Source organism: Oncorhynchus mykiss, chromosome 23 (genome assembly GCF_057628025.1).
Source record: "Oncorhynchus mykiss isolate SJ-2025 chromosome 23, ASM5762802v1, whole genome shotgun sequence".
NCBI classification, from domain to species: domain Eukaryota; kingdom Metazoa; phylum Chordata; class Actinopteri; order Salmoniformes; family Salmonidae; genus Oncorhynchus; species Oncorhynchus mykiss.
Genome location: NC_143044.1, coordinates 28,998,325 through 29,024,293, shown reverse-complemented (window position 1 = coordinate 29,024,293; position 25,969 = coordinate 28,998,325). Strand labels below are relative to the sequence as shown.

Genomic DNA, 25,969 nt, shown 5'->3' with positions numbered 1-25,969 from the left:
CCAAATCACGTCTTATCAAATTTCTGAGATATAGGGGAGTAAAATAGCTGTGGCATGAGATTAGAGTAATAGCCTACATCAAATTACAGCCACATGGTTTGCTTGTTAAAACTGAATTGACAACAGACAGTAGCAAAAACACACCTTTATTCAAGTGTCAGAACATAAGTCTCTCCATCCTTCTATGCCTTTATCAAGAAGAATGTTCAATGCACATACGTACATAGAGGTTATTTTTAAATTAACAAACTAAATTAATTACTGGGCTACTGGTTACTGTGGGTGGGGCAGGCTAAATAATTACAACCGAGTAGGCCTAGTTAAAATAATGGTGACAAAGGAAACAAGAAATGCTATGTAGAGCATGCCCAGAGCTTGTGGCTGAGCATTACCAGAGCGAAATTGGAGAGAGAGGGAGAGATGGCCAACAACATTTTTTAAATCTGCATCGAATTACGCTATGCTCCTCGCTCCACACTCGCCCACTAACATGCTCTGGTATTCAAAAGCAGCCCTATTTTAGGCTATCAAAGAACTGTCAATCATATCAATTGATGGAATCAGTGAATGAATGGCTGCAGCAACCATTACACGGTCTGATAAGCTGCATAACAAATTAGGCTTAATTAGACAAAAGAACAATTAAGTATTTAAAACGCCTTTTTTTACGAAGTCATTCAAACAAGATAATTCCTTGAGTCTACTTTTTGTCTTTCTTTTTTTGCCTTGGGCTTCCGTAATGACATGCTAAACTTTGTGAATATATACAGTGCATTCTGGAAAGTATTCAGACGCCTTCACTTTTTCCAAATTTTGTACATTATAGCCTTATTCTAAAATTTATAAAATGTATTTAACTCATCAATCTACACACAAACCAGGCCTTTATTGTAGAGTGACCAGATAGAAGCTACACTTCAGTAAAAGGCACATGACAGCTCACTTGGAGTTTGCCAAAAGGCACGTAAAGGACACTCAGACCATGAGAAACAAGATTCTCTGGTCTGATGAAACCAAGATTAAACTCTTTGGCCTGAAAGCTAAGTGTCACGTCTGAATGCCAAGCGTCGCGTCTGCCAAGCTGCAGGGACTGGGAGACTAGTCAGGATCGAGGGAAAGATGAAAGGAGCAAAGTTCAGAGAGATCCTTGATGAAAACCTGCTCCAGAGCGCCTAGGACCTCAGACTGTGGTGAACGTTCACCTTTCAGCAGGACAAAGACCCTAAGAACACAGCCAAGACAATGCAATAGTGGCTTCGGGACAAGGCTCTGAATGTCCTTGAGTGACCAAGCCAGAGCTTGGACTTGAATCCCATCTGAAAATACAGTGCTTTGCAAAAGTATTCATCCCCCTAGGCGTGTTTCCTATTTTGTTGCATTACAACCTGTAATTTAACTAGATTTTTATTTGGAATTCATGTAATAGACATGCACAAAATAGACTAAATTGGTGAAGTGAAATTTAAAAAATAACTTGTTTCAAAAAATAAAAATAAATACAAATCGGAGAGCGGTGCATACATACTGTATGTATTCACCACCTTGGTATGACGCCCATAAATAAGATCTGATGCAACCAATTACCTTCAGAAGTCACATAATTAGTTAAATAAAGTCCACCTGTGTGCAATCTAAGTGTCACGTGATCTCAGTATATCTATACCTGTTCTGAAAGGCCCCAGAGTCTGCAACACAACTAAGCAAGGGACACCATGAAGATCAAGGAGCTCTCCAAACAGGTCAGGGACAAAGTTGTGGAGAAATACTGATCAGGGTTGGGTTATAAAAAAATATAAGAAACTTTGAACATCCCACAGAGCACCATTATTAAAAAATGGAAAGAATATGGCATTACAACAAACCTGCCAAGAGAGGGCCGCCCACCAAAACTCACAAACTAGGCAAGAAGGGCATTAATCAGAGAGGAAATAAAGAGACCAAAGATAACCCTGAAGAAGCTGCAAAGCTCCAAAGCGGAGTTTGGAGTATCTGTCCATAGGACCACCTTAAGCCATACACTCCACAGAGCTGAGCTTTACAGAAGAGTGGTCAGAAAAAGACATTGCTTAAAAAAAAACATTGGTGTTCACCAAAAGGCATGTGGGAGACCCCCGGAACATATGGAAGAAGGTACTCTGGTCAGATGAGACTAAAATTGAGCTTTTTGGCCATCAAGGAAAAAGCTATGTCTGGCGCAAACCCAATCACTCTCATCACCCTGAGAATATCATCCCCACAGTGAAGCATAGTGGTGGCAGCATCATGCTGTGGGCATGTTTTTCATTGGCAGCGACTGGGAAACTGGTCAGAATTGAAGGAATGATGGATAGTGCTAAAGACAGGGAAATTCTTGAGGGAAACCTGTTTCAGTCTTCCAGAGATTTGAAACTGGGACGGAGGTTCACCTTCCAGCAGGTAAATGACCCTAAGCATACTGCTAAAGCAACACTCGAGTGGTTTAAGAGGAAACATTTAAATGTCTTGGAATGGCCTAGTCAAAGCCCGGACCTCATTCCAATTGAGAATCTGTAGTATGACTTCAAGATTGCTGTACACCAGCGGAACCTATCCAACTTGAAGGAGCTAGAGCAGTTCTGCCTTGAAGAATGGGCAAAAATCCCAGTGGCTAGATGTGCCATGCTTATAGAGACATACCCCAAGAGACTTTCAACTATAATTGCTGCAAAAGGTGACTCTACAAAGTATTGACTTTTAGGGGGTGAAAAGTTATGCATGCACACGTTTTCAGTTTTTTTGTCTTATTTCCTGTTTGTATCACAATAAAAAAAAAATGCTTGTTCAAAGTGGTAGGCATGTCGTGTAAATCAAATGATACAAATCCATTTTAATTCCAGGTTGTAAGGCAACAAAATAGGAAAAATGCCAAGGGGGGGGGGGGGGGTGAATATTTTGCAAGCCATTGTAGCTGTGCAGCGACGCTCCCCATCTAATTTGACAGAGCTTGAAAGGATCTGCAGAGAAGAATGGGAGAAACTCCCCAAATACAGGTGTGCCAAGCTTGTGGCGTCATACCCGTGAACACTTGAGGCTGTAATTGCTGCCAAAGGTGCTTCAAAAAAGTACTGAGTAAAGGATCTGAATACTTATGTAATTGTGATGTTTCAGTTTTTAATGTTTAATACATTTGCAAAAATGTAAAAACAAAAAGGTTTTTGCTTTGTCATTGTGGGGTACTGTGTAGAAAGTTAAGAGGAAAAAAAGTATTTCATATATTTTTGAATGAGGCTGTAATGTAACAAAATGTGGAAAAAGTCAAGGGGTCTGAATGCTTTCTGAATGCACTGTATGCAATACCTTACAAAAGTTTGGGGCCCTTAGAAATGTCCTTGTTTTTGAAAGAAAATCACATTTTTTGTCCATTAATATAACATGAAATTGATCAGAAATACAGTGTAGGCATTGTTGATGTTGTAAATGACTATTGTAGCTGGAAACTGCAGATTTTTTTATGGAATATCTACATAGGTGTACAGAGGCCCATTATCAGCAACCATCACTCCTGTGTTCCAATGGCACATTGTGTTAGCTAATCCAAGTGTATTATTTTAAAGGGCTAATTGATCATTAGATAACCCTTTTGCAATTATGTTAGTGTAGCAGTGTGATTTTGTTCCCCTAGATTATTCACCAAATTGCACACATGGACCAATTCAAATAGGCCAGGTCAAGAGGGGATGTTAATAATTTGATGATAATAATAATAATAATTCAGTGTGTTTTTTAAATTGAATTACAGCTGCATAGCTAATGCTATTCTTTGGTGTACAAACACTTTTTCATATCAATATTGTACATACATGTGATTGGAAAAGTATTGTACATTTTTTGGTTTGGCCCATCGGGGGTTATCTGTATTTCCGTACCCCCTTATTGTTCTCTTTTGCCTGACAAGGTATGTTGTCCTTGGCCACGAAATTGTTCAATATAAAATCGTGGTAATGTTACACAATGTACTGTTATGCTACCATAAGTTTGTTACAATGTGGATAATATAAAGAATTATGTTAACATGTTTCACAAAGCTCGCTAACTAGGGTACCTATTGTAACTTGTGAGTACTTGGGACAGTGTTTGAGTGAGTGTCCATGTGCTTGCGCAGGTGCCTGAGAGCTAGGACTGCGCCAAGAGTTAACATAATGTGTGTTGTCTCTTCGTGTGCAGGTATGTCTTTTATTTTGGCCGAATTATGTTCTGTATCATTTTACTTGTATTGTATGGTGTGCTGTTGGGCACTGAATGTGTGCACACAGCTCCTGTTATTTCCTTTTGGCGCTCTTTTGCCTGACCTTCAGCTAGCAAGGTGCCTGAGAGCTAGGACTGCGCCAAGGGTTAACATAATGTGTGTGGTCTCTTTGTGTACAGGGCAAATAAAAAATAATTCAACTAGCAGACCTCCAGTTGTGGCAGCGTCCTAATTAAAAGTACACACTGCAGAACGAACTTCGCTACATTAGCACAGCTGACAACGGTTGTGCTGATTAAAGAAACAATAAAACTGGCCTTTTTTAGACTAGTTGAGTATCTGGAGCATCAGCATTTGTGGGTTCGATTACAGGCTCAAAATGGCCATAAAAAAAGGACTTTCTTCTGAAACACGTCAGTCTATTCTTGTTCTGAGAAATTAAGGCTATTCCACGTGAGAAATTGCCAAGAAACTGAAGATCTCGTACAACGCTGTGTACTACTCCCTTCACAGAACAGCGCAAACTGTCTCTTCATTAAATAGTAAATAATAATAAAAATCGACATTGATTAAAATGTAATATCTTTTGAAATATCTTTTGCGAGCTTTTATTTGGAAGTTTTCCTCATTACCATATGAAAGTGACGTCATCGTTAGTGCTGCTTGCAGAATAGTAGTGATCCCTTCCTACTGCCGAACAGTACACATTGGGACCATAAGCGTATACGTGTGCAAATTTCTAACTAATTTGTTTTACGTTTAAATGAGCAAATACCAGGTAAGATTATTATTTTCACATCTGAATAGTATTCAAACATATCAAGTGGTGTTTTGTCGAGTGTTGTGTACCTTTCTGTTCGCTAGCTAGCTAGTTGTAGCTAGCTATTATTTTGTAGCCAAACGTTGGACTAACTGAACGTTACTCCTTGCAGTCCAAGTACCTCACATGGCCTGTTTAAAGGGCGAATTTACTTTGGAAGCTCAAAAAGCCAAATACTCCCATCTAAACGCAAATCGAGTCTCAATTGCGATACAGTTATAGAAACATAAATCCCCCCTAAATTCACTGTCTTTATCATTGAGTCAGTGCCACTTTGGTTTGTTTTTGGACAATAATTTCCCACTCCAGGTTAGGTGGACGTCATATTCTATCTCCTCTTTTCTTAGGCCTAGTATATGGATCAGACAACGTCGTTTTTATTGATCTGTTTGTATGCGTCAGCAGAGTAGGCTACCCTGTAGTTTGTCGTATTAAAAACATTATGCTGTCTCCAGTCAGTGTGTAGTAGAATTGCATGAAATGTATTTGATAAACCTAATCTATGACACTACTCGCTCCATTGAACAGTCTTTTTTTCGAACAGTGATTGAGTTATTATTAGACTAAATTATCACTATCCAATCTAATCATCACATTAGTAATAGTAGGATATTTTACATACGTCTGCAAATGCGAGGATTCATGGAATTACTTTATTATAATGGTGCATGTTTATGCTGAAACGTTTACTTCCTCTAACTTGATACCCACCCGCCGCCTATGTTAAAAAGTATAGCTTGTTAAAAGTGATATGACATCTTTTCTAGGTCCACAGATAATAGGGATTCTATAATTACAACTAGGCTATAAAAACAAGTGTGCATGCTTGGGTGTCTGTACCAGTAAGAAATTAAGTCTACTTTAACACCAGACTAACAGTCATGTTTTAAGGGCTAGACCCCTTCAAATTTGTGGATTCTGCTTTTTCAGCCACACCCATTGCTGACAGGTGTATAAAATCGAGCACACCGCCATGCAATCTCCATAGACAAACATTGGCAGTAGAATGGTCTGTACTGAAGAGCGCCGTGACTTTCAACGTGACATCGTCATAGGATGCCAAGTTTCCAAGTCAGTTCATCAAATTTCTGCCCACCTAGAGCTGTTATTGTGAAATAGAAATGTCTAGGAGCAACAACTGCTCAGCCGGGACCGCCAAGTGCTGAAGATTGTAAAAATCGTCTGTCCTCAGTTGCAACACTCACTACCGAGTTCCAAACTGCCTCTGGAATAACGTCAGCACAACTGTTCGTTGGGAGCTTCATGAAATTGGTTTTCATGGCCAAGCAGCCACACACAAGCCTAAGAACACCATACGCAATGCCAAGCGTCGACTGGAGTGGTGTTAAGCTTGCTGCCATTGTACTCTGGAGCAGTGGAAATTTGTTCTGAAGTGATGAATCACGCTTCACCATTTGGTTTGGCGGATGCTAGGAGAACGCTACCTGCCCCAATGCATAATGCCAAATGTAAAGTTTGGTGGTGGAGGAGGAATAATGGTTTGGGGCTGTTTTTCATGGTTCGTGCTAGGCCCCTTAACGCTACAGCATACAATGACATTCTAGACGATTCAGTGCTTCCAACTTTGTGGCAACAGTTTGGGGATGGCCCTTTCCTGTTTCAGCATGACAATGGCCCCATGCACAAAGCGAGGTCCATACAGAAATGGTTTGTTGAGATCGGTGTGGAAGAACTTGACTGGCCTGCACAGAGCCCTGACCTCAACTCCATCGAACACCTTTGAGATGAATTGAAATGCCAGGCCTAATCTCCCAACATCAGTGCCCGACCTCACTAATGCTCTTGTGGCTGATTGAAAGCAAGTCCCCGCAGCAATGTTCCAACATCTGGTGTAAATCCTTCCCAGAAGAGTGGAGGCTGAAAAGGCAGCAAAGAGGGACCAACTCCATATTAATGCCCATGATTTTGGAATGAGATGTTCGACAAGCAGGTGTCCACCTACTTTTGGCCATGTAATATATCTTGGTTTAGGCGACATTCTGACTTCTCCATACAGTTTTCAGCCATTAGTTTCCCCCATGACTGGCTCATGTGAACTACAATCCCGATGTCGTCTGTTAACTTTAACATTTAGTAACAGCTTTCAAAACATATCTTTCATCGGTGAGAAAGAATCCTTTAAATAAAAAAGATACACATACTGTAGCAGTTTTGAACTGATCCTTACAGTTAAGTGTGCCTCCATCCGACGAAACTACACTTCCCAGGTTACACTTACACAAATGTTCGGCGCATGCTAGATAACTAATTAGCTCAGGTGGTCGCCTCTTGTCTTCCGTAAAAAGTGCTGTAACATGGAGATGTGGGAACACTAACCCTATCAATTTAACCTTTTTAAAAAATATTATTTCTCGCTGTTGTGTTTCCAAAATTGTACCACAACTGACACGTGTTATTGTTCAGATTGAGCCAGGGCCTAAAATGAACACCCACCAACTGCAGGTAGATTTTGGCATTAGCGGGTAAAATGTCTATTTCACGGTTGACGGGTTTTCAGTGTTCTACAGTACGAGTATTACACTCGCATTTGTGAATAAAAATTGTCAAGTATGATCACATTTATATTAAAATAAATGCTGCAGTAGCTGTAAGTATTTTCGCCGTTTTGTTTCATAGCTGGTAAAATAATCACACAAAGTCAAAGAACTACGAATCCTATTGCCTATTTCACCTTGTGCTGCAACACTGCCTGGCTGGGGGCTGTGTGCACGCAAAGAGTTGAGTGAAATACCTTTTTAAAGGCACTGCGCACAGGCATACAAGTTGGTCTAATTTACTTGAAACGAAGGTCTACTGAAGTTAGACTTTGTCCTTGTTTCTTGGCTCTTTACTTTGTTTTGTTCACAAACTAGGTTGTTTTTCTGTTTGAGTTTAAACTGCTAGGGAAGAGAAGACAATATGGGGCCAAATACCTGCCAAAAGTTTTGGATTGTAAGAAAATCCATTTGTAAATTGTTAGGATCGTAAGAAAAGCCTTGCGTGAAACATGAAATGTAAATGTTAAAATAGATCTGTAAACGTACAAACCCTATGTTAGGACTAATAATGAATATTTACACATTGAATTCTTACTTTACGTCTCCCTTTATTCTGTTACAGATATTTTTATGCTTACAAACTGTTGTCAGTAATGTGGAATCTGCAAAGGACATGAACTGCTAGCTAGTCGAAGTTAGCTAGTCAATCAAGCAACTCTAGCCCAGACATTAGTTTGCAGCTTAGTTTTAGAACTGCATTCGATAATGGCGTTTATTCCAGTAGATGCCATAGTATGGGCTTGGGCCTTCAACAAATTACTTGTGTGATAATGATAAAGAAACAGAAGAGCCTTGTCTAGAATAACCACCTGAGCTGCAAAATATAAAGTAAATATGATTTAGGCCAGGCCTATTTCATTTATTTATATTTTTTATATTTTATTTCACCTTTATTTAACCATGTAGGCCAGTTGAGAACAAGTTCTCATCTACATCTGCAACCTGGCCAAGATAAAGCAAAGCAGTGTGGCAAAAACACACGTACAGTCAATAACACAATAGAAAAAAAATCTATATACAGTGTGTGCAAATGTAGTAAGATTAGGGAGGTAAAGCAGTAAATAGGCCATAGTGGCGAAATAATTACAATTTAGCGTTATCACTGGAGTGATAGATGTGCAGATGATGATGTGCAAGTAGAGATACTGGGGTGTAAAATAGCAAACATAAATAACAATATGGGGATGAGGTAGTTGGGTGGGCTAATTACAGATGGGCTGTGTACAGGTGCAATGATCGGTAAGCTTCTCTGACAGCTGATTCTTCTTAAAGTTATTACGGGAGATATAAGTCTCCAGCTTCAGTGATATTTGCAATTCCTTCCAGTCATTGGCAGCAGAGAACTGGAAGGAAAGGTGGCCTAAGGAGGAGTTGGCTTTGGGGATGACCAGTGAAATATACCTACTGGAGAGCGTGCAACGGGTGGGTGTTGCTATGGTGACCAGTGAGCTGAGATAAGGCAGGGCTTTACCTAGCAAAGACAGATGACCTGGAGCCAGTGGGTTTGGCGATGAATATGAAGCGAGGGCCAGCCAACGAGAGCATACAAGTCGCAGTGTATATGGGGCTTTGGTGACAAAACGGATGACACTGTGATAGACTGCATCCAATTTGCTGAGTAGAGTGTTGGAGACCATTTATTACATTGCCGAAGTCAAGGATCGGTAGGTGATAAGAGAATTAGGTTCTCCAGGTACATCACCCAATTTAATTATATTACTCTGTCTGCAAACCAGAATTTGTAAGAACCTGGTCGAATGAAACAGACGGAGGACCAGCGAAGTGGTCAAAAAGGTTTATTCACGGAACGTTCTGAAGTCAAGAATACAAATCAATTCATTTTATACTGACTTTTCACGCCCACACACATAAGCACACACATACGCACACACATGTCCTGCTACACACACACAGTCTGTCTTACTTCCCAGCCGACAGAGATGGTGACTTTGTCCTTGAGACGTACTCCCCGTTCTCTCCCAAATCTCTAGTCAGTTCGGCACCAAGATCAGAGTCACAGTCTGTGTTTAAAATACCATAAAGGCATATTGTTTTACCCCAATTCTGACTAGGACTACACATTTATTGATTATGATTTCATACATTCTAATCAATTCCATACAATTATATGTTTCAGGGCAGAATATTCTAATCATTCAATTAACAGACAATTTTCACCTATCAGTAGGATAGTCAGTTTTACGAGGGTATGTTTGGCAGCATGAGTGAAGGAGGCTTTGTTGCAAAATAGGAAGCCGATTTCTAGATTTAATTTTGGATTGGAGATGCTTAATGTGGGTTTGGAAGGAGAGTTTACAGTCTAACCAGACACCTAGGTATTTGTAGTTGTCCACATATTCTTTGTCAGAACCGTCCAGAGTAGTGATGCTAGTCAGGCGGGCGGATGTGGGCATTGATCGGTTGAAGAGCATACATTTAGTTTTACTTGCATTTAAGAGCAGTTGGAGGCCACGGAAGGAGTGTTGTATGGCATTGAAGCTCGTAAGAGGTCGGCCGATTTATGATTTTTCAACGCCGATACCAATTATTGGAGGACCAAAAAAGCTGATACCGATTAATCGGACGATTTTATTTATTTGTAATAATGACAATTACAACAATACGGAATGAACACTTATTTGAACTTAATACATCAATAAAAATCTATTTAGCCTCAGATAAATAATGAAACATGTTCAATTTGGTTTAAAGAATGCAAAAACAAAGTGTTGGAGAAGAAAGTAAAAGTGCAATATGTGCCATGTAAGAAAGCTAATGTTTAAGTTCCTTGCTCAGAACATGAGAACATATGAAAGTTGGTGGTTCCTTTTAACATGAGACTTCAATATTCCAAGGTAAGAGGTTTTAGGTTGTAGTTAATATAGTATTTATAGGACTATTTCTCTCTATACCATTTGTATTTCATACACCTTTGACTATTGGATGTTCTTATAGGCACTTTAGTATTGCCAGTGTAACAGTATAGCTTCCGTCCCTCTCCTCACCCCTACCTGGGCTCGAACCAGGAACACATCGACAACAGCCACCCTCGAAGCAGCGTTACCCATGCAGAGCAAGGGGAACAACTACTCCAAGTCTCAGAGTGAGTGACGTTTGAAACGCTATTAGCGCGCACCCCGCTAACTAGCTAGCCATTTCACATCGGTTACACCAGCCTAATCTCGGGAGTTGATAGGCTTGAAGTCATAAACAGCTCAATGATTGAAGCATTGCGAAGAGCTGCTGGCAAAACGCATGAAAGTGCTGTTTGAATGAATGCTTACGAGCCTGCTGCTGCCTACCACCGCTCAATCAGACTGCTCTATCAAATATCAAATCATAGGCTTAATTATAATATAATAACACTCATATGAGCCTTTGGTCATTAATATGGTCGAATCCGGAAACTATCATTTCGAAAACAAAACGTTTATTATTTCAGTGAAATACGGAACTGTTCGGTATTTTATCTAACGGGTGGCATCCCTAAGTCTAAATATTCCTGTTACATTGTACAACCTTCAATGTTATGTCATAATTTCTTAAAATTCTGGCAAATTAGTTTGCAACGAGCCAGGCTGCCCAATCTGTTGCATATACCCTGACTATGTGCAATTGAACGCAAGAGAAGTGACACAATTTCACCTGGTTAATATTGCATGCTAACCTGGATTTCTTTTAGCTAAATATGCAGGTTTAAAAATATATACTTCTGTGTATTTATTTTAACAAAGGCTTTGGTGTTTATGGTTAGGTACAGTCGTGCAACGATTGTGCTTTTTTCGCAAATGCGCTTTTGTTAAATCATCCCCCTGCGTTGCATCGATTATATGCAACGCAGGACACGCTAAATAAACTAGTAATATCATCAACCATGTGTAGTTAACTAGTGATTATGATTGATAGATTTTTTTTGGGCTTCTTACCTCATTTGCGTAACAGGCAGGCTCCTCGTGGAGTGCAATGAGAGGCAGGTGGTTAGTGCGTTGGACTAGTTAACTGTAAGGTTGCAAGATTGAATCCCGGAGCTGACAAGGTAAAAATCTGTCGTTCTGCCCCTGAACAAGGCAGTTACCCTACCGTTCCTAGGCCGTCATTGAAAATAAGAATGTGTTCTTAACTGACTTGCCTAGTTAAATTAAGGTGTAAAAAAAGAATACCTATTTCCGATTGTTATGAAAACTTTAAATCGGCCTAATTAATCAGCCATTCTGATTAATCGGTCGACCTCTAGTCTGGAGGTTTGTTAACAGTGTCCAAAGAAGGGCCAGATGTATACAGAATGGTGTTGTCTGCGTAGAGGTGGATCAGAGAATCACCAGCAGCAAGAGCGACATCATTGATATATACAGTCAGCCCGAGAATTGAACCCTGTGGCACCCCCATTGACTGCCAGAGGTCTGGACAACAGGCCCTCCGATTTGACACACTGAACTATATCTAAGGAGTAGTTGGTGAGGCAGTCGTTTGAGAAACCAAGGCTGTTGAGTCTAATCCACTATCTAAATATGACATGCTGTTGTGTGTTATTTAACCTCTCTGGGATCGTTCGGGACAATCGCGTCCCACTCGCCAACAGCCAGTGAAATTGCAGGGCGCCAAATTCAAAACAACAAATCTCATAATTAAAATTCCTCAACCATACAAGTATTTTACACCATTTTAAATATAAACTTCTCGTTAATCCAACCACAGTGTCCAATTTCAAAAAGGCTTTTCGGCGAAAGCAGAACATATCATTATGTTAGGTCAGCAACTAGTCACAGAAAGCATTCAGCCATTTTCCAACCAAAGATAGGTGTCACAAAAAGCAGAAATATAGATAAAATGAATCACTAACCTTTGACGATCTTCATCAGATGACACTCCCAGGACTCAATGTTACACAATACATGTATGTTTTGTTCAATCAAGTTCATATTTATATCCAAAAACCTCAGTTTACATTGGTGCCATGTTCAGAAATGCATGTTTTACATAGAATTAAAGATAAACTTGTTCTTAATGCAACCGATGTGTCAGATTTCAAAAAAGCTTTACGGCAAAAGCACAATATTCAATAATCTGAGAACAGCGTTCAGCCACAAAAGCAAGCCATACAGTTACCCATCAAATTGTGGAGGCAACAAAATTCATAAATAGCATTATAAATATTCACTTACCTTTGCACTCCCAGGACTCCCACTTCCATAAGAAATGTTTGATTACATCCATAATTATGTCCAAATGCCTGCGTTTTGTTCGCGCGTTTAGTTCACTATTCACTATTTCTGACCGTTTGAGCAGACAGTCGCGTGGGGTTATTGTGGTGATCATGTAACCTAATGAATCACACGTTTTCCAGTATTTGGGAGCACGGACTGTAGGCCTCATATTAGGCATTTTGACTGGAATTCCACTCTATATGTGCTTGTTATAGCCATTTGCGTTGCACAACCCCATCACGCAGAGGCTATATCATTTCAATAAATGAGACAAAACTAAATATTGATTAAGTCTTGGCTGTAACCTGTCCTGAGCGAAATGGCCAAGGGGTCCCAAATGGTCAAGACTATCTATAGCCTATTCTTATTGTGAGATCTTTTGCTTCAACTAATTTTTCACATTTATTTAGAGGCCTGTGAGCTTGTCTCTTTGTTTTTATTTTATTTAACCTTTATTAAACTAGGCAAGTCAGTTAAGAACACATTATTATGTACAATGACGGCCTACTCTATAATAAAAACAGTTAAACACAAATAGTTACAAAATGATTCCGCAAGACACCAGTACCCAAAATACTCTAAATTGCAATGCCTACAAGTTGAAGGACACATTTTTTTTTATTTGGATAGGCCTTAAATAAACATTTAATTATTAAAGTGAACACACATGCATTTCAATAAACAAATGGATGAGACTTTTCTATTCTCTTTGATTTGGTTCCTATTGCAAATGACTGAATGGATGACATACTGACTGACTGAACTGAAGGATGAATTAAATGTTCAAATATGTTGGAATGGTGAGTTGCACGCATCATCCATGCTCTGCACTTTATTTGGCTAGTAGGCAAATAGGCCTACGTTAGGGTAAAATTACTATGACCGCATGACTCCAGAAGGTCATCTTCTGAGGCTGAGGGGTGCTTTTCCTCAAGGCGCATTGTGCTGCATGGAGTTCACAAGCTCTTCAACTGGGCAGCAGTATCACAATGGGAGGAATGGCCTATACGGAGACTACCTAAGTTCCACTGCAATGTTTAACCTCTCCCTTGTTCATTTCAATGTTCATGACCCGATTCATATAAATGATGTCAAATTATTTGAAATTCATATTAACTCCTACAGAATATGCTTTGGCAAGATTTTGAGTGATGAAATAAACATCAAAATATTATATAAAAAAATATTGAGTGGCAAAGACTCCAGTGGTCATACATAATTCATAGATTCACCAAACATCTATTATTATTCTGTGTTTCATTATTCCTGGTAGATACTACTGGTTAGGCTTTCAGACAGAGCCCAGAGAATGGGATGGTGCAATACTGAATTAGTCATATTTTGATAAGGTGCATGGATGGGGATGTCCACTTCACCCAGCGACATGCCCATGCTGTGGAGATACACCTAGCGGACTGAAACTTAACTGTTGTAGGCATAATACTATCTATACTTGTACTGGCAAACAAATCCATTACCTTAGCTACCTAAATGTGAAGTCAACTCAACAGGAGTAATAGCGAATGGAGACTTTTAACTTGAAAACGTGCAGAATACCTTTTTCCGGGTTCCCTGACTTCTGTTGGGTTTTTTTTTATACTGTGTTATGCTTGTTCGAGTAGCACTCCTAACAGACAGTTTGGTGTACATTTTTTGTTGTTGGTGAGATGAAACTGCCAAAACTCTGAAATATATTATTGTACATCAGAATTGCAACACAAGATTTGTTCAAGCCTAAAGGTCTGTAATCATTACATGGTGTTTGTATGTTCACAGATTAAATTGCACATTTACATTCATGTTTCACCCATGGTTTTTCTTATGATCCTAACAATACATATGGTCAATCTTTTGGCAGGTATCTGGCTTCATAAGACAACACTTCTACTAATAAGGCTCAATCTCACAGGCACAAACATGACCAGAGTCTCACTATCACGATAACCTCCCGCCCTTAAAGGGGCAGGTGAAAATGTTTCTCATCTGTGATATTTTGCTTACAAGACTCCGGTCACAAAAATGTAATTATACAATATACCACATTAGAAATAAATGTATTGTTTTAGAAACATTACAAGTCATGTGCATCTTTTTTTGTGGTCATCTGACTGGCTGGTGGACCAAAAATTCAATGTTATGACCTGGTGAGTGTCTGGGTTTGTTTTCATGCACAATCTTTCACTTGAGAAATACTACAGATGATCCATTATATAGACTAGATACTCTAGTGGCCGTTATAAAAATGAAAAGATATGTCTTCAAAAATGGAAGGCAGTCGGGAGGAGGCAAGATCAGGTGGGACCATTCTAGCCAATGAGAGGGCAGATGAACAATCTGATTTTGGGCCCAGTTATCCCTCGCTTTGACTTTTCCTCTCTAGAAAAACTGCTCCAACGCTAGGGCATTTTTTTTTTTTTTTTGATTTTTCAAGCAAAGGGCTATGTGAGCACATTCTTTCGGTTCGCCTAGTCGAAGCCAGCCGAACCGAAATATGCGGAAGCCTTAAGAAGATTTATTGATGTGTCCCAATACTCCTGTTCCACAGCACTGCAATGGCAATTGACTGGCTTGGATTTGGCTATGCTGCAGCCATAGCCCTGGGGGGATTCATGGGGTACAAGAAAAAAGGTAGGAGTTTCCAGTGAAGCATTTCAAAATACACAAAGCAACATTAATTTGTCTATCATTGTTTCATTGACCTTGTAAAGTAATAGATATTTTTTGACTTTTAATTTTTTTTTTTACTACAGGTAGTGTCATGTCACTGATAGCTGGGATATTGTTTGGCAGCATGGCCGCCTATGGGGCCTTAATGATTTCATATGACCCAACCAAGACATTCTACTCCCTCGGTAAGTATGCCTGCTTTGCTGGGATGTGTAGGTCACCAAAAACCTGAATGAAATATAATTTATTATTTTAGGCCTTGACATGTCTTTAAATAGCATTTCATAAATGTATAAATCTTTATTTTCTCAGTTGCCTCAGGAGTGCTGACAATAGTGATGGGAATGAGATTCAAGAAATCTGGGAAAATAATGCCAGCTGGCATCATGGCAGGACTAAGGTGAGAATCACCAAATGTGCACTATACTCAGTATTGGTTACATTTAACTTATTTTCATTGTATTTTGACCCTGTTGGAATGTTTCAAATTAAATCATTAACGTGTACAATCAATTAAGTTATCATCTGGTTTCTTTATTCAGTTTGCTGATGGTCCTGCGACTTCTCTTCATGGGCGTGATTGTAATGTGATTTGAACAACACAACTGTCTAAAGTGAGACTGAAAATATCACTGCAAGGGATGAAGTCCCATTTGCACATTGTTTGTGCTTGACAAAATTGTTTTTGTAATGATTTGTTCAATGAATATGGGAACAGAAATACAGTAACATTTACTACTTGATCTGAATAAATGTTATAGCACTGAAGGTATGACTACTTAGACAATCATGTTTAGCTGCCTCACTGTAAATAACCTAATAACTGTTTGATATAAATGATGGAATAGCTCAGAACAGACATGTAGTGTTTAATTACAGCTGATATTTTGTTTAACAGACTTTTTTTTTTTTTTTTTTGTATATTATTGAAAAACATACTTGTTCTACTTGAACAATTTGGTCCTTACTCATACATGTTATAGATTATTCCAGACTGTCATTTCTTGTATCTAATATTCACTTCAACTCTACATTTTTTCAATAAGCATCAGTGCTTGAAGTTGAACACCTCATACACAGTCTTTACATATAAGTCATCTGGTTGAGGCTTCCTCTTGCTGCCTGGCTGCAGGAACTTCTGAATGGCTGGCAGGCTTTTCATCCTCCCTTGAAAAGCCTGAAAAAAAAAAAAACATTTTCACCCAATCAAGAATTAATCAAATGAAGTATCTTATGGATCTTTTGACCTTTCTTTCAAATATGCTGCTGACTATGTCCTAATTATCTCTCCTTCCTCCCAAAGTGTGCCTGGGTTCACTTCCCTTAATCGATTTGAAAGGAAATGACAGTCAAATAAATATGCCTCCACCAATCCAATGTTTTTAGATTTGTGGGAAGTAGTGAACGAGGGCATACTTGAGAGATTATTGGGACACACACAGGCTGTTGCAGCAGTACAGTACATTTAAAAATAGACAGCGTGTTGTAGCAGTACATTTGAAACGGTATCGCCAGACTTATGTTTATCTGTATGAAAATGTGCAGCAGGTATGCAATATTCATATGCTTTTTGGGTTATGTGAACCTGTAACATGTTTTGATGAGATGCACTTAAAATGTATCAAGACTTGTCTCATAACTTATTTTGTCAAGAACAAAATACATTTGTAATAAACTTTACCTTAACAACAGGGAATTTGGAGAGAATTGTAGGAAATTTCTCCTCCAACATCAAGGTGATTTCAAGTAGCTGGACATCAGCACAGCTCAACTGATAACCCACCAGGTACTGGGAGCTAGCAAGAGCCTGTAAGAAATCAGCACACACCCTCACATTAGACAATACATAAACTTGTACAGACGTGCCAACCTTTTCACTTAGCAGACATGGTATTTCGCAATGATAATAAAACTGCTTAGATTCAGGTTACTTTAGTGAGCTCTACCCTTCCCAGCTGGCCAAGGCCCAAAGCATGCAGTACCTTTTCGAACACGGGAATGTAGCGGCTTGTAGCTTTCCTCTCAATGTCATCCAGTTTAGTTTTCTTGGCGTCAGGTGAAATGAATGGCAACATCATTATCATTTCCATCAAGTCCCTCACACCTTCAGAATACATGTCAATCCTAAAGGTAAATGAAAACCAAACCCTTATCAGAATTCCCCCCCCTTTTGTACGAACAGCTACCGTTATGCCTCTAACACAGCCAAACAAGTAAATAAAGGTTATGACATTAAAATTCATATATACATGACTCGTTCTTTTAGGTCATTCCCGTAAAGATTGTATTTCCCTGCTATGTAGTTTAGGATAGCCTTGGTTTGAACCAGCTTCATTCCATCAATTTCCACCAATGGAACTTGCTCAAACATGAGTGCTCCATCTGGGGGGGAAAAAAGGTCCAACAATTACACACCCTTCAACACAATGAGCATGTTATCGGAGTTATTAACACCGTGAACAAACTTACCACTCAACAGCTTTACATATTCCTCGTGCTTTGTCATATTCACTTCTTCAAACTATGGATATAAAATGTATATTTTCAGAACGACATCTGTTTAGTGATCCATCTGTGTGCATCGCCTGTAGGCCTGTCCACTATTTCACTTAGGGTAGGTCTACTTGAAAATGCAAGTCCTGTAAACAGCCCACAGCCACATTTGTTTTGTATTTGTTCAGCCTACTTACCTCAACTCCAGCAACTGCTAAAAGCCATCGAATTGACTCCATTTTCCCCCTCCCATTGAAATAAGTCAACACCACTTTTCCAGACATGGTGAAATTGAAGTTTACTGCAGGAAGGAAACAACCACTCTCCATTACACTTTCATGTCCAAATGCAGTAATGTTGTGTTTGATACATTGCATTAGATTTAGTGTATGCAGGCAAATCCCTGTCTGTTTGCTAAAAGTAATGACAGTGTCAAATAAATTACTGTGCATTTTAATCAGACTACTACTAAAATTTTTAAAATGTAACTAGGCAAGTCAGTTTAGAACAAATTCTTATTTACAATGACGGCCTATACTGGCCAAACCCAGACAACGCTGGGCCAATTGTGCGCCGCCCTATGGACTCCCAATCACAGACTGTTGTTATACAGCCTCCTCAACTAGAACCAATAAAGTTGATAGAAAAAAAGCCTACAAAACATACGGTTGTCTGTTTAATTATCAACCTACAATTTTAAGATAAGTTTGAGAAGTACTGACCTTGTGTGTCGGAGAGAAGTATGAACCTGTGTGAACACCAAAAAAGTTAACTTGCAAAGTTATGTAACGCCACACCTTTGGAACTCCTTCCGGACAATCTCAGGGCTGTTCAGACTGTTGGAGCTTTTAAACCTTTCCGCCTAAACTTTTATATGGTTATATACTGTATATTTGCTTTGTTTAAAAAAAGAAACTTTTTATTATATGAACTTTGAGATTATTCTTGTATAATAAAAAGTGCTTTACAAATGTCTTATTATTATTATTAATGACGTAGCAGGTGGGGACGTCTCTTCTGCACTGTTCAACAAATCCAGTAAATGTGGAGGAGGAGTTAAGATGGAGTGTCGCCTTGTTAATGGTCAACACTAGTTACCACAGCCACAAAGTCTTAAACCCTGACTATTTCTACAATTTCTCTTTTTAAAATGAGATTTTAAACCTCAACCACACTGCTAATCTTATACATAACCATAATTTAAGAAAGTTAATCTGTGTCGTTTACTGTGGGACAAATGAAGCATAGTGGGCAGAACAGGCAAGGAGGTGTGCAAAGCAAAGCATGAGCTAGCGAGAGCCTATTGGCGCCTTGTTCCGAAGTGCGCGTGTGAACAAACTCCATTCGACCCTGCACTCTTTCTAAACAATGCATTTTTTAAAACTTTGGCAAAGCATTAAGTCTGTTACGAACAGTGCGCTGAGTAGAGTATTGGAAGCTATTTTGTAGATGACATCGCCGAAGTCGAAGATCGGTAGGATAGTCAGTTTTACTAGGTTAAGTTTGGCGGCGAGAGTGTAGGAGGCTTTGTTGCGGAATAGAAAGCCGACTCTAGATTTGATTTTAGATTGGAGATGTTTGATATGAGTCTGGAAGGAGAGTTTACAGTCTAGCCAGACACCTAGGTACTTAGAGATGTCCACATATTCTAGGTCGGAACCATCCAGGGTGGTGATGCTAGTCGGGCGTGTGGGTGCAGGCAGCGAATGGTTGAAAAGCATGCATTTGGTTTTACTAGCGTTTAAGAGCAGTTGGAGGCCACGGAAGGAGTGTTGTATGGCATTGAAGCTCGTTTGGAGGTTAGATAGCACAGTGTCCAAGGAAGGGCCAGAAGTATACAGAATGGTGTCGTCTGCGTAGAGGTGGATCAGGGAATCGCCCGCAGCAAGAGCAACATCATTGATATATACAGAGAAAAGAGTCGGCCCAATAATTTAACCCTGTTGCACCCCCATAGAGACTGCCAGAGGACCAGACAACATGCCCTCCGATTTGACACACTGAACTCTGTCTGCAAAGTAGTTGGTGAACCAGGCAAGGCAGTCATTAGAAAAACTGAGGCTACTGAGCCTGCCGATAAGAATATGGTGATTGACAGAGTCGAAAGCCTTGGCCAGGTCGATGAAGACGGCTGCACAGTACTGTCTTTTATCGATGGAGGTTATGATATTGTTTAGTACCTTGAGCGTGGCTGAGGTGAACCCGTGACCGGCTCGGAAACCAGATTGCACAGTGGAGAAGGTACGGTGGGATTCGAGATGGTCAGTGATCTGTTTGTTGACTTAGCTTTCGAAAACCTTAGATAGGCAAGGCAGGATGGATATACAGTGCATTGCGAAAGTATTCGGCCCCCTTGAACTTTGCAACCTTTTGCCACATTTCAGGCTTCAAACATAAATATATAAAACTGTATTTTTTTTGTGAAGAATCAACAACAAGTGGGACACAATCATGAAGTGGAACGACATTTATTGGATATTTCAAACTTTTTTAACAAATCAAAAACTGAAAAATTGGGTGTGCAAAATTATTCAGCCCCTTTACTTTCAGTGCAGCAAACTCTCTCCAGAAGTTCAGTGAGGATCTCTGAATGATCCAATGTTGACCTAAATGACTAATGATGATAAATACAATCCACCTGTGTGTAATCAAGTCTCCGTATAAATGCACCTGCACTGTGATAGTCTCAGAGGTCCGTTAAAAGCGCCGAGAGCATCATGAAGAACAAGGAACACACCAGGTAGGTCCGAGATACTGTTGTGAAGAAGTTTAAAGCCGGATTTGGATACAAAAAGATTTCCCAAGCTTTAAACATCCCAAGGAGCACTGTGCAAGCGATAATATTGAAATGGAAGGAGTATCAGACCACTGCAAATCTACCAAGACCTGGCCGTCCCTCTAAACTTTCAGCTCATACAAGGAGAAGACTGATCAGAGATGCAGCCAAGAGGCCCATGATCACTCTGGATGAACTGCAGAGATCTACAGCTGAGGTGGGAGACTCTGTCCATAGGACAACAATCAGTCGTATATTGCACAAATTTGGCCTTTATGGAAGAGTGGCATGAAGAAAGCCATTTCTTAAAGATATCCATAAAAAGTGTCGTTTAAAGTTTGCCACAAGCCACCTGGGAGACACACCAAACATGTGGAAGAAGGTGCTCTGGTCAGATGAAACCAAAATTGAACTTTTTGGCAACAATGCAAAACGTTATGTTTGGCGTAAAAGCAACACAGCTGAACACACCATCCCCACTGTCAAACATGGTGGTGGCAGCATCATGGTTTGGGCCTGCTTTTCTTCAGCAGGGACAGGGAAGATGGTTAAAATTGATGGGAAGATGGATGGAGCCAAATACAGGACCATTCTGGAAGAAAACCTGATGGAGTCTGCAAAAGACCTGAGACTGGGACGGAGATTTGTCTTCCAACAAATATAAAAAACATAAAGCAAAATCCAAAACATAAAGCAAAATCTACAATGGAATGGTTCAAAAATAAACATATCCAGGTGTTAGAATGGCCAAGTCAAAGTCCAGACCTGAATCCAATCGAGAATCTGTGGAAAGAACTGAAAACTGCTGTTCACAAATGCTCTCCATCCAACCTCACTGAGCTCGAGCTGTTTTGCAAGGAGGAATGGGAAAAAAATTCAGTCTCTCGATGTGCAAAACTGATAGAGACATACCCCAAGCGACTTACAGCTGTAATTGCAGCAAAAGGTGGCAGTTAGGAATGTGTCTAACTATTTACATGTCCCCTCTGAAGTTGCCCTTATCTTGATTTAGCATATGACCTAAGAGGCTCACTGTCTTTTCTGATCTTGTCCAGGAGGGGTTGTATTTGATATATGCCATTGGATGAGGTAATGTTTTTGGTTCTAAGTGGTACCAAGAACGAGATAAGAACTTCGTTTAGGAGACCAAACTGAACGATAATTTATAGCCAATGCTGTCTGGCTATGTGTGTCTTTGCTATAAAGGATCTCAGTTGCCAATATGTAAGCACTCTCAGAGAATTCATTTATAGACACTGAATTTATCTGAGAGTCACAGGGTTGTGATGAAGCTCATATAATTAAAGATGGACTTTATGATAACTCTGACTTGTGTGTGGTTTTCTCTCTCGTGATTTGGTAATACAGGAAATTTCCACAACATTTGGCGACGAGGATGGGATGTGAATCTTCTCTCGGTGACCATTCCTGACGATCTAGGTAAAAATAATTGTGCACGTGGGATCCCTCAAACTTGGGATCTTAGGGAAACCACAGTTCAGGAATGAAGCAGATGGACCAACCTTTGATCTGAGAGGAAGCGAGCCGAGTGGATACCACATCTCCAGTTTTTTAAAATATTTATTTTATTTTATTTTTTTAACCTTTATTTTACTAGGCAAGTCAGTTAAGAACAAATTCTTATTTTCAATGTGCCCTGACACAGGGGACTGTGTGTTCTGTGTGAAACATGGTACTTGGTGAAGCCCTATTGGAAGAAGGACCTCATTCTGTGTATCTGTGTGATTGTCTAAGTAATCCTCAGAGGTGGTGAATTCCAATTATTTTAAATGTGCTAGCCAGGTATGCCCTGGGTTACTCTGTGTGAGTATTTTGTTATGGGATCACTAGGTAATATTTGTAGGAGCGTTCTGTGTGAGCGGGGTAGGTTGACTCTGTGTGAGTAACCTTTTAATTATGTTCTGATGTTCTGTGTGGACATCTGACCAGTTCTGTGTGAGCATCTGACCAATCCTGTGTGGGTAGATCCTTAAAGTTCTGTGTGAGTACCTAAGATTTTCTTATGATTTATATGGATTCTGTGAATTATTTGAAATTATGATAAATTGTATGTGTGTATAATCAATTACTAGAGATTTGATAAAGTAATGCTGAGAATATAATTAGATACAATTTAAACCACCCATTCGTAGACATACATAGGTTTTGAGTTGGTATCTGTAATGGATAATTTGATAAAGATGAGGGTTTAAGCACTATTAAACTAGTCTACAAAATCTGGGAAATTGAGCTCTAGAAACTGATTAGAGTGTGTCCACTTTTGGTTATTTTACCCTAACGATGTAACTATAAAACGCATGTTGGATTATCTCCGTCTGGGTACAACATTTGAAATAAAACTGCCCTTAAGGTCTGAAAATGTTATATTTTTTCTTCCCAGTATGAGAGAAGTTGCGGGATTTATTGAATAAACTGTTTTCCATAAAGATCGAGAGAATTAAGAGGAATCTCAACGTCATTTATAATGTCGTTGTGACGACCCTCCTACTCTGTCTGCCGTATTCTCTCTTTGCTCTTGTTTTTCTTATTAGGATGCCGGTGTGAGGAGTTCAGTGTTTCAGTCTATGATCACCAGGTGAGTGTACAAAAATATCTGAAAGTAAATTGACACGTACCAAAAAAAAAATATGTTTATGTATTTAAATCTGAAATATTGCCAGATTGGTTTTCATTATTGTAAATTGTAACGTATCCCTTGATGGTATTTGATAGTTCAACATTATTCATTGTTGTATCATAAGACATACAATAAATATATATTCAACCACAAGGGTGTACGAATGAGCTATGATTATTTTTTAAATCATAATAGAGGACTAATATTATTTCAGTGTAGATAAGGGAAGGCCTGTTTAAAATGAAAATATGCCAGCCAGACAAGCCAGTGTATGAATAAAACTTATTTGCATATGAATGTAGTGGAAATTAGCTGACTTTGGGATCTGTAAGGTAAGTAACAATGTGTGTGTGGTGGGGGGCATGGAATTTATATGATTTTTTACCCTGATGCCTGTTTATTCATGAAAAGCAGAAGATGGTAAATAACCATCGCAATGCCTAGCCTATTCAAATTAATAGGAATGCATTCAACCTAATTGGTAACAAATATGATGTGGGATCCTACTACGGATTTGTTTGTAAAATCCAGATTAAATATGTCTTCATATTTATCAAATCTGTAGGCGATTGTGGGCTAAATCAATGACAAACAGCTGAAATGTTTAGGCTTCATCATGATCTGTGGTTAAAACAGGCGTTTTCGCTTCGGTTTAGTCTTATGGTTATGCGTAAGAACGCAACTGCACTGAAATGAATAGCCTGATTCAATGGGATTCTCCTGAGTGATAAATGTTTTTTTCTGTTAAGCTGTTTGGTCTATGGTCTATGTACAGACCTATAAAGAGTCTAACTTTTTGGTATTTTGCGGTAGGCATAGCTCTAAATTGCAGAGAATTGAATAAACCAACCACATTTTCCTGTGATGTTTGAGGCTGAACAAGATCTTCGATAGGCTAGTAGGCAGCAGAAATAATCATGTAGTTAATCATTGTTATAGCCTAGATCGCTTTATATCATCTGGACCAAACAAGTGGTAGCGTATGTTTTTTTTATAACAAGGGTTAGGCCTATATCCTCACTTACCCCCTCAATTCAAACCTTGCTTTTAACCATAAAACATCTCCACAGAAATGTATAGCCTAAGGATTGCATGGTGACAGTGATTGTGTCTGTTAATCCGGTAAACTGGGAAGTGGGGAAAAAACGGGGTCAAATCATGACATCAGGGATTTTTAGGTCAGAGGAAGATGCCAGAGTTTCTGATTGGAATTCCGAGTTGGATGACCGTTTAAAACAAAAAAAATCAGTCAGCTCATTTTTTTCAGAGTTCCCAGTTGTCTTGAACGCACTGAAGTTGGAAGTCAGAGATTGCCGACTTCCGAGTTGTTTTGAATGCGCCACTAGAGACGTAGGCTACCTCTTGTTTCTACCTCCAACAAAGAAGCCCTTGTGTCTGTATTGATGTGAGAAATAGGCATATCTACACAGTAATGGTGGATGGCTACGATATCAACTAGCCTAATAGGTTTTGTATTGAGGTCATAGCCCTATTTTAGCAAAAACATTTTTGACCTCTGTCATTGCCAACAAAGGGTATATAACAAAGTATTGAGATAAACGTTTGTTCTTGACCAAATACTTATTTTCCACCATAATTTGCAAATAAATTCATTAAAAATCCTACAATGTGATTTTCTGGATTTTTTTTCCTCATTTTGTCTGTCATAGTTGAAGTGTACCTATGATGAAAATTACAGGCCTCTCTCATCTTTTTAAGTGGGAGAACTTGCACAATTGGTGGCTGACTAAATCCTTTTTGCCCCACTGTATATGGTAGATACATGGGGTTTGAACTATGTTTTTCTGACCAAATTCTCTATTGAATGAACATATTTGCGTAAACCTTGAATAAATGAATCATTTTATGGGTGATATGGATCATTTTATTTGACATAAAGAAAACCATCTCCCGACTTCATTCCTTGACTTTCCTCTTCAGTCGGTTGCTTCAACCTTACCACTCAAACAAGTCCGATGTCATGGTGATGTTGGCTAGCTAAACTCATTCGTAGAAACAATTAATTGGGTCTGTCATCTCGCGCCGAACTGCGCATGTGCAGGCAGTCAACTCAAAGACACTCCTTCGGTGTAAAGTTGTTTTTAATGAAAAGGAAATCTTGTCCGTTTTTCACTTTCACAAGTGTGAGGTTCTGTGTTATGCACTATAGCCCGTTACCATATCATATGTGATTGAATATTATCTGCTGTTGGCTTGTGTGGATGTATGTGTTATGCAACATAGCTGACTTGAGACATTGTTAACCGTTTCAGGGCCATGGGACTTTCTCGTGATGGAAAAATACAGAATAATATTAAAAAACAGGAACGGTGCAATGAGTTGCGGGGGACACAGAACGTAGTGTAGGTAACAAACGGTATTTTGTTAGATAACAGGAGACAGGTGTGTGATGAGAGTATGAGCGCACAGATATTCTACACAACGATGCCTGACCGCTGAAGCGCCTAGGGGGCTGGGACTAGCTCGTGCGCCAACAATCAACGATAGGCTGGGTGAGTTTAAACCACGCCCAGTCTCTACACTGTGACAGGCCGGCTCGGAAGCAGGAACTACTTCGGTCAGAGTATATAATAATAACTTGGTCAGGA

At 39.4% G+C, this 25,969-nt stretch overlaps 2 protein-coding genes across 3 annotated transcripts; one reads left to right on the top strand and one right to left on the bottom strand.

Moving 5' to 3' along the window:
* Positions 1 to 4,837: 4,837 nt before the first annotated feature.
* LOC110502709 (transmembrane protein 14A) lies at positions 4,838 to 17,149 on the top strand. 2 transcript variants are annotated; one of them, XM_021580956.3, is made up of 5 exons: positions 4,838 to 4,982; positions 15,332 to 15,414; positions 15,537 to 15,638; positions 15,766 to 15,853; positions 15,996 to 17,149. In XM_021580956.3, exons 2-5 carry the CDS (start codon positions 15,339 to 15,341, stop codon positions 16,042 to 16,044), a joined length of 315 nt encoding a protein of 104 aa, XP_021436631.1. In that variant the 5' UTR covers positions 4,838 to 4,982; positions 15,332 to 15,338; the 3' UTR covers positions 16,045 to 17,149. The 2 variants fall into 2 exon arrangements, with proteins under 2 accessions (XP_021436631.1, XP_090073374.1); XM_090217248.1 differs by lacking the exon at positions 4,838 to 4,982 and adding an exon at positions 14,371 to 14,526 and having other exon boundaries at positions 14,645 to 15,414.
* Positions 15,961 to 18,996, bottom strand: LOC110502707 (glutathione S-transferase 3). The gene is made up of 7 exons (XM_021580955.3): positions 18,669 to 18,996; positions 18,144 to 18,247; positions 17,923 to 17,974; positions 17,703 to 17,835; positions 17,436 to 17,577; positions 17,135 to 17,260; positions 15,961 to 16,630 (listed from the first exon to the last, which is right to left on the bottom strand). Exons 2-7 carry the CDS (start codon positions 18,228 to 18,230, stop codon positions 16,502 to 16,504), a joined length of 669 nt encoding a protein of 222 aa, XP_021436630.1. The 5' UTR covers positions 18,231 to 18,247; positions 18,669 to 18,996; the 3' UTR covers positions 15,961 to 16,501.
* Between the last annotated feature and the right edge of the window lie 6,973 nt (positions 18,997 to 25,969).

Coding starts and splice junctions, on each gene's coding strand:
- LOC110502709 (XM_021580956.3), top strand. CDS start 15,339: ATGGCAATTGACTGGCTTGGATTTGGCTATGCTGCAGCCATAGCCCTG. Junction 15,639..15,765: donor CAAGACATTCTACTCCCTCG/GTAAGTATGCCT, acceptor TTATTTTCTCAG/TTGCCTCAGGAGTGCTGACA. Junction 15,854..15,995: donor GGCATCATGGCAGGACTAAG/GTGAGAATCACC, acceptor TTCTTTATTCAG/TTTGCTGATGGTCCTGCGAC.
- LOC110502707 (XM_021580955.3), bottom strand. CDS start 18,230: ATGTCTGGAAAAGTGGTGTTGACTTATTTCAATGGGAGGGGGAAAATG. Junction 17,578..17,702: donor GACCTAAAAGAACGAGTCAT/GTATATATGAAT, acceptor ATTTACCTTTAG/GATTGACATGTATTCTGAAG. Junction 17,261..17,435: donor ACATTCCCGTGTTCGAAAAG/GTACTGCATGCT, acceptor GATTTCTTACAG/GCTCTTGCTAGCTCCCAGTA.